At 34.8% G+C, this 9,549-nt stretch overlaps 1 protein-coding gene across 1 annotated transcript; it reads right to left on the bottom strand.

The window, feature by feature from the left end:
• On the bottom strand, positions 827–6,808 carry LOC109715986 (metal tolerance protein 7-like). The gene is made up of 6 exons (XM_020241248.1): positions 6,553–6,808; positions 4,821–4,933; positions 4,393–4,638; positions 3,141–3,221; positions 1,710–1,940; positions 827–1,362 (listed from the first exon to the last, which is right to left on the bottom strand). Exons 1-6 carry the CDS (start codon positions 6,710–6,712, stop codon positions 1,018–1,020), a joined length of 1,176 nt encoding a protein of 391 aa, XP_020096837.1. The 5' UTR covers positions 6,713–6,808; the 3' UTR covers positions 827–1,017.

Raw genomic sequence — 9,549 nt, 5'->3', positions numbered from 1 at the left:
TTTACCTACATTGTTAACTAGGAAACGCTCCATACATTAAAAATATCAATTTTGAGGCCTTTGATCCTAAGATATATGATATCAAAAAATTAGAAAATTCAGTTTCTAGAATATTGTTTAAATTCTCTAAATTATATTTAATGGTAATAAATCATTAATTCGAAAGTTCTATTATCGAAAACCGCTTGTACTCGTAATAATATAGTAGCCGGACTCTGATATAATATGCTGTGCTCTGAAGCTTCTAACTAATTGGAGATGTAATTTCCATTCAAGCAATAAGAATCCTACTTATACCTCATTGGGCAACATTTGATTTAAACTGAATTATAGAACTGCTGCCTCATTTCAAAATCGATTCTGTTATTTAAAAAGAAAAAAAATTGAATAAACTAAATTAATCAAATTCTAAATAATTTAAAATATGTTAGTCCCGGATTTTGTTTTAAAAAAAATCAAATAATTAGATATTGTAACCACTGTTATCTTCAAAAATTAAGGATTTTAACATAAAATAAATCCTACTTATACCTTATTTTCGGTACCTCAACAAGTTTTAATTCAAACAAAAATGTTCTATTTAAACCAAATAAATTGAACAAAACCAACCAGATTATTTCTTTTCGGTTCGGTTCATGTTTCTAATTCAGTTCGGTTTTGTAGTTGAAGTGTTCTTCGTAGCACCAAACCCATAATATGAATAACTCATTAACTACTCAATTATTTCATAGCAAAGAGATTAACTACATGTAAGATATATATGTGTGTATATATATATATATATATATATATATATATATATATATATATATATATATATATATGCTTTTAGTAAGATTATGATCTCCTCACTAATATAGTTTGAGTTATCCATCATGTAGATGACCAGAAAAAAAAGAAAGAAAGAAAGAAAGAGAAAAAAAAAGCAAATAAAATGACAAGATAACACGTAAAATGCGTTAGCAAGAGAGTATTATTTCCGACGAACCTCTCGCGCGTCAACAATTTGCGTTGCAATTAGACCTCGGTCTTGTGCTCCGGCCGGTGCGTGAACTCAAAGTCGACGTGAACGAAGGCGCGCTCGACCTCGGGCAACTGCTCGAGCTTCTCTTGGAGCGCCTCGCCAATGTCGTGCGCTTGGCTCAGAGGCATGTCGCCGGGGAGGACGATGTCCACCTCGACAAAGTAGTGGGTGCCGAATGTGTACGCACGGACCGTGTCGATGTGCTTGATCTCTTTGTGATGGTTCCAGATCAGGTAGGTCAATTTGGTTAAGAATTCGGAAGGCGCGGTTTTGCCGACCAACGTCCACACGTTCTCCAGCACGGTCTTCGCCCATGTGCTTATCGTGTACAGCGCAATCTGCATCACAATTGTGGTACATCACTTAAGGAACCCTAAATCCTAAACACTAAAAGCGAGGTAAAAGAACGGGTAGATATTTTCACATAACCCTAGTACATGAAACATGCAATCACAATCGCGACAAAGCAATGATCGAAATCTTATAGGGTAAGGTTTATCATCTTAATCCTAATACTTCAGCAGAATGGAAATAAAATCGCAATATTTTCGGAGGTTCTCCTTGCAAAAATTGATGCCTATTTGCGATCGCCTAAATTAACAAGCTGAATTCGTTTATCGATATGCAAACATATGCATCCAGATCATAAAAGCTACATGTTCTTAATGTGTAATGTGGAACTCACCAGTATGGCTCCGACAGGGTCCATCCACCAATAATATCGAGCAGCGAGCAGAGACGTTACTAGACCGATCGAGTTTGTAATAACGTCGAAGAAGTGATCTTGCGCGTATGCTCGGACAATCTCGTTCTTGAAAGTGCGGCAGTATACCATGAGAATGAATTTCACGATCGTGACTGAGGCCATGCTGCCGACCATCCAAAACTCTTTCGTGCGGTCGAAAGTGGTGTGAGACTGCAAAACAAACAAAGTTGGTCGAAAGCAATTTATGTTAATGAACAATGTCGATAAGGAGTTTAACGTTAATGTTCGAACATAATATTCTTTCAGAAGAACATTTTTCTTCGCACATACATAACATTGGTTCGCATACAAGTAACACAAACAAAATCATGTAAAAGAGAAGCAACTTTCTGCATAAATATAAATACTATGGTAAATGAAAAAAACTACAGAAATACTCTTGAAAAGTTGGTATGTGCCTTTGTGCCCCTAAAACCCCTGCTATTTGCATGCGAACCCCCTTGCCTCAGTATCTATTCAAGATTGATATTTTGAATATGTACCCCTGACAGGCGTAAATGCAAATAAAATGTTTTTCAGGGGAATGCATGCAAATATCAATTTTGTAAGGGTGCGTTTGGTTCGAGTTATCCTGACAGGATTACAAGCAATCCTGACAGGATAACTGTGTTTGGTTAATCCGCTATGTAATCTAGTCGTTAATGTAGCATTACAAATCGAGTAGGATTACATCGAAAATATTAACGGGAGGGGGTCGTGTATCTTGCATTACTGAAACCCGTTAATACTACATATTATGTAAAATGATAATTTTACCCACCGACAACCCCAAATCTAATTAACAGTATTATTTCATCTCTCTCTCCTTCCCCCCGGCCCTCTCTCTCGCACGCCGCTTTCTCTCGCTCTCTCTCTCGACGTCTCTCTCGCTCTCTCGCACGAACACCTATCATCTTCTATTGCGTTGTCCTTCCAAGTAATCATCACGATCTCCTTCCCTCCATTCGTCATTTCCGCAAAAAATAATATTCAAATGACCACAACAAGGACAATTTTGAAAAAAACTATACTTTTATGTCAGGATTACTAAATTTTATAAACTGAACCAAACATATTAATGCTATAAACACTGTAATCTAGTATTACATTACTGAATTAAACCAAACGCTCTAATGCAGCATCAGTAGTAATCTCACGCCGAAATCCAAGATACCTGGATATGTCGAGATACTTTGTAATAGTACATAACTCGAACCAAACGGGCCCTAAGGGTCATTTTTGCAACTATGCAGGGGAATACACGCAAGTATCATATAATTTCTACACTAAGGAGTCAATGATTTTACTGACTCTTTGAAACTACTCTGAATTGTATAAATGATGTGGACTCCGATACTAAAGTTGGCTCACCTTTGTAATAAGCTGACGGCCAGATTCTATCAGTACTTGAAGGCCAAGAGTTCCCATTACTGAAGCGAAAACTATAATGCCCTGCAAATAAATGTTTAATGTAGTCAGTCTTTAAGAATGAAAGGAAGTGACAAAACCTGACAACTAAATCACCCAAAATTAGATCAAACATTTGAGGAACTAAAAGCATAATAGCATATTGTTATATCACTTCTAGTACGAAAGCATTGACAGTACATGATAGGTGGTCAATAATCCATGATTTGAATCAGGTTATCCCATTAGACCATCGAATTGTGAAGTTAATCTTTAATCCAGGATTGAAATTGAGGTAGGAGAAAAATTGATTACTTGAAACTATTACATGATGAGAAAGTAATTAGGAATAAGAATGGAGAGAAAAGAAATTCCAAATAGCCTTGTGAACAGCAGCATACTGTTGAGAAAGTTGTTATAGAGGTTATGCTTAGAATATACGTTTTGAGTATTTAATCAATCAGTAGTAACATACTCATAACAACCGAAGTAAATGGTCTTTACTACATTATGTAAAAAGGTTATAATTACAATATAGGCATTTCTTTTTCCCTTCTGATTTGAAAGCCCGTTAGAACTTGTACTATATAGCCTTTCAAGTACTTATTTTTTCAGTGGCACTAAATAAAAACAACTGAAGTATATGGGGATATACTACTACATTAAGTAATATAGTCATATTTGTTAATTTCTTTATCATAAAAAAAAAAGAAAAACAAAAGAAAAAAAACCACTGCTTTAGAAAGGCAAACCTAAAAAATAAATAGCATATGCTATTGTTGCTGTCACATAAATAATAACAAAACAAATTGCAAAAAGATATAAGATACAATAATTGGAGCTGTGCCGCTGTGGCTTGCGAATAATTAAGTGTCATAGATAAAATGAAGCTGTGTGAGAAAGAGATCTGTTAGGTACTACGCACGATGTCTTTCATATGCTTTACTACACAACCATAAACTGTGGCTATTAACTATATGATAATTTAGTTGTTAGATATGAATTTCATTAATACCAACGCTCGGTGTATAGAATAGTTTATTAGATAAATGCCTATTGAATTAACCCAAACACTTTTCAGTATTAACATTGCTTAATAAGATAAAACTATTCCATTTCCCTGTTAAACCATTACACGATCTGGTAAGAGAAATCTGCGAGACAAATGAAGATATACGACATAGTTAAGATACTAGTTCCAGGAATATATACTTACCACAGGTTGCATACGCTTCTTTCCAATTGGATAATTATATTTATTTGGATTCTTCATAGCATATGCAGTAACCCAGAGAATAACCCCTGATAAAAGATCCAATAGAGAGTCCAGAGTTGAAGCTATCACTGCCAAGGATTTGCTTTCAACAGAAGCAAGCACTTTGCTGATGAAAAGAAGAAGATTGACGAAATTCGAAATGTTTATAGCCATTCGCTCGCTCTTTGCTAGTTGTTTTAAATCCTCCTGAAAACAAAAGAAGAATTAAGTTTTGTGTCAAAGTAGTTCAAGAACACCAAAGTATCTATGTTGTTAGAAGCAAAACTAACAGTTCAAACTCTAAATGGAATTTTTTTGAAGAATAACATGTAAGAATTTTATCTTACCAAAGATGTTGAAAATTAATATCAGGGAAAACATCAGTGTACCTCTGTAGGAGCTCCTTCTAAGAAACCCAGCTCATTGATGCTTTCCATTTCAGTGAATCCCTTTAGAAGACTCTCTTGCTTCTTGTAATATTTTGCAATTTTTTTCTTCTTCCCTGGTAACAGGTAAAAGAAATATAATTACACAGATGATAACAATGACACATGATTTTGGATCCGTATTATTTTCTGCCAAGTCCGCAACTGATCCTGAAAACACTTAAAATGTAAACAATGCCTTGCCTTAGCGCATAATCTTGGTCATGAAGCCTATATAAACTTCCCACATTTTGTCTAACAAAATTCAAGAAAAATAAGTGGAAATAAATTACATGGTTTTTCTGACTTTTCACTTGATGCAAGATAGGTAAACAATAGGGTAAATGTTGTACCGAAGATACACCAAGTGCACTCTTAAAGAGAGAGAAGACTATGATGAGGTATCGGACCAAAAGAGTATGACATACTTCTTCGGACTGAATTTTCCAATAACATCATACTTTATAAATGACTAATGAACACGGTTAGTGTTGTAGCGAAAAGAAACCAAGTGCTCTCTTGCTGAGAGAGAAATTTGAAGATATCTGAGCTCTACAGGAATTTTTAACATATCAAAACTAAATTGCATATTGTCACTTTGTGCACCTGAACAGAGGATACCGAAAAATCACAAATGTAATTACTCTATGTTGCCTGAAACAGATCAACTAAATCATTTAAGCATTACTAATGATAGAGTAACAGAAGAAGCATATCAACCAACTAAAGTGCTGGGAATAATCAAATAAAAGCAGCACAAAGCAGTGATGTTTACATGACAAGCTGTAGTAACAGGAGAAGCAGATCAATTCAATCACTTGAGAACAAAACTTATGATGCCTATATTTCGTTTTTATTTTAACCTTAGCAAGTTACTTTAAGTGTGCACAGGACTAAGCAATACAATGCACTGCATTCTGAGTCCTCGCTTTCGTACATGTGAGTTGGAGTTCAAAAAGGCCAAATCGGTCGCAACCGTCGATGCACTAAAGACCTCCTTTTAGTCAGAAGTTCTATCCAAATGAGTTTATAGCAATCGGATAAAGCAAAAGACTAGTGCTGGGAAAGAGGGGTAAATTAATGACTCGGATTTTGCTAGGGCGCAAGTTCAGTAGGGCACAATGGGATTGTTTGAATTCAAACCAGTTCGATTCCAATCTCTTCGATCCAAATTTGTCGATGCCATTCAAACATGATCATTCACCCCCACCAAGTTCAATAGTCCCAATCTCTCACAATCCTCCGAGCTGCTAAACCCTAAATTCTCCGCCGATATCATTCTCATCTCCAATTCAAACCCACCGACGCCGACATCGCTCTTCCACCTCACTCCATCCAATCAAACCCCCCGATGTTGCGAAATTCTCTCTCTATAAGAACATCACTCTCTCATCTCATCCAATTCAATTCGATCATATATATTAAATACCAAATAGCGAACAATAAATTCGGCAAAAAAATTTTCAAAAATAGAAAAAAAAAGCCCTGAGGTCCCTAAACCCTTCCTCTACCCGAACATCGCTATCTCTTGTAAGCCTAAACCCTAAACCATAAGCCACTACTCCCCACCAAAAAAAAAAAAAACTAGTAGAAACAAATCATCAAACACACGATAGGCACAACAAAAAATCCAAAAATACACGCGCGCACACACACAAGAAAGAGAGATCAAAAAAGGAGGAGAAGAAATCGAGACCGTGCGATCGGCGGAACACGCGGGCGATGAACGGCTGATCGTCGAGGCCTTCGGGAACGCGGAGGTCGCCGATGTTGATCCGCCACGCGTCCGCCTCCGATTCCGCCGCCTCATCCCGGTCCGAACCGGCCGGTTCGGTTCTCAGATCCGCGTTCGCCATTGCCGCACCACCACCACCACCACCACCACCACCACGACCTCCTCTTCTTCTTCTTCTTCTTCTTCTTCTTCTTCTTCGCGTATGTGGGATCGGAGACGAAGACGACGAAGACGACGAAGAGCGGAGAGAGAGAGAATTCAATTTTTGTTTCAAAAATTGATAATGATCGATATTTATTTATAATAATAAGTGTGGAGTTCGTACTTCGTAATGTGATTGGTGGAGGTGGAGTAAAAACAGGGAGGCGGTTAGGGTTTGGATCCGAGAAGGGCGGGAACCAGAAACGAACGAATCAGAGTCACACCGACTCGGTCTACGGATTCGGAATCCGCTTTCTTTTGCCGCACTATTTGGTTCTCCAATACGAGGAGAATAAATTCCTGTTCCCTCCTTTATTTTCAATTATTATTGTATTTGGTATTTGAGAACAGTAATTTTTAAATTTATTTTCAATTATTGTATTTGGTATTTGAGAACTGTAATTCTTAAATTTCTAAAATAAGCTAATATAAGATTAAAATTATTATTATCTTTTTTTTTTTTTAGAGATAGGTAGTGCTATCTGTTTTGTTTATTTTATTTAAAAATAAATTTAACTGAAAATGTGAATCAACTAGAATTCGAACTCGGGACCTCAGGTACCAACCACCAAGCTCTTTGCCACTTGCGCTAGTAACGGTTGGTTATAAGGTTAGAACTGTTGTTCCACCCTTTTTTCTAAAATAAATTTGTTCTCAAGCTAGAAATAAGTTTAATTAAAATTAAAATTTAATTTTAATTATGTTATTAAATTATTAATTAATATAATTAATATATTTAATAATTTAATTAGTTAGTAAATTATTTTAGGTAGATAACTAACAAAAACATTTAATTAGATTAATAAAAATATTAATGGTTGATCAATATAAATATTAATTTATAAATAAATATATTAAAATATTAATAATTAATTATAAAGAATAAATGAATTAATTAAAAAATTAAATTATTTTTTATAATTAATTATTAATATTTTAATATATTTATTTATAAATTAATATTTATATTGATNATTAATTTATAAATAAATATATTAAAATATTAATAATTAATTATAAAGAATAAATGAATTAATTAAAAAATTAAATTATTTTTTATAATTAATTAATTAAGTCTACTTTACCTTCCTATTTAACGATAGAATTTTTCATTGAGACAAAAATAAAACAACAAGATAGTCGAGCCTAGCTTTTTAAACTACAAGGAGGGCAAAAAAAAATGTGTTGTACCACAGGGAGCAAGTTGAAGTGTATCTAAAATTTAATTTGCTCCTAATGCACTTTTGTGTGTATTTTTACTTTGCCACCCTAAAATTCAAGGATTATTATAAATTAGCTATTTTTTTAATTTTATTTGTATCTTATTACCAATTTACTATTGAAGGGTCATCTTAAACGGCGTAGAGTTGGAACAAAAACATACAAAGATATGCGACTCTCTTGTTCGGTGGGACAGAGGAATAGTCTTTCAATCGGCTCGTTGCATATTTTTTCTAGAAACAAAACAAACTATTCATTGAACATTCTCATTTATTGCATGTAACATAATCTTTCCGCAACCCTAATCAGTGTTTCTTGATGCAAGAATCTACTATTAAACAACTCATTCCAATCAGAGCCTTGGCGCAAGATCCTAATTTTTATAACTGTAGTTTGTGTACTGATCACTTTTGCAAATAATGGGTGACAAAGTAAACATCATAGATGTTGGATCATTGGTTAACATGTCGGATTATTTAACGATAGAATTCTCACTTGGGAGCAAGCTTGTTCCAAAAAAAGGTGAAACATACGTTACAGCCTAATACCGGCTTATTCAAGAAACCCGAGAACTACTGTTCTCAGGTACCAAACGTCACGTTTTGGGAACAAAGGGGGGAATAAAACATTACAACAGAATTAGGTTATAGGGACATATTTTTAGGACACTTCGTATTTATACCAAAATTTTTTTAAAAAAATCTATTAATGTCTAAATATAAAGTCAAATCCAACAAAAAAAAAATGTTACTCTACTCAACATATCTTACCCAGCCTATTCAGCACATGATTACAAACAAAAACGGAAAAAAAAGAAGAAAAATCCATCACCATCTCCCCTTCTTTCCTCACTCAATCCATTGAAATCCTAGACGAAGAACCACTTGCTCTCCTCCTCCTCCACCGTTGCAGCCGATGAGGTAGGTTCCGGTGGTTACTAAATGCTTAAATAAGCGTTGGTAAATTAGCAGCATCAGCATTCTTTTTAACTTATACTGACACTCTTAAACTGCCACTATATACCTAGCGACCCCACATATAGCAAAACTCTTTAAAAGTGTCGGTAATTTAGCCAGCAGCATTTTTTTTAATTTGTACCGATATTTAAAAATGTCGCTATACACTACTTTTATTGTAGTGGAGGGCTTATTCCCCCATGTTTCCGAACCAAACGCTACCTTAAAGTATATACAACAAAAGTCTTATACGGTATCAGAGCAGAAGATCTTGAATTCGAGTCACCGGAGACTCCTAGTATTATTAATTTTCTTTAATTTAAATTCACATCGCAAAAAAAAGTTTTCTCTAGGAAACCTATCTTCTTATCAAATACATATATACGTGACCAATTCCAGCAAACTATGTGACAATATTGAGAAGTTTCCGCGAAGATACATGAAGCATAAATTCCTCACAAAGTTATGAATAAGAAAGCTTAAGGAAAAAAGAAAAAGGAAAAGATGAGGTGCGAAGTTTAACGCGATGACTGGATTAGAGCCATGCATGAAGTATAGGAAAAGATAAGTGAAAATGTAT

The sequence above is a fragment of the Ananas comosus genome, linkage group 10 (genome assembly GCF_001540865.1).
Source record: "Ananas comosus cultivar F153 linkage group 10, ASM154086v1, whole genome shotgun sequence".
Taxonomy (NCBI): Eukaryota; Viridiplantae; Streptophyta; class Magnoliopsida; order Poales; family Bromeliaceae; genus Ananas; species Ananas comosus.
The sequence above is the reverse complement of the archived record's forward strand: the minus strand, read 5'-3'. Positions and strand labels throughout refer to the sequence as shown.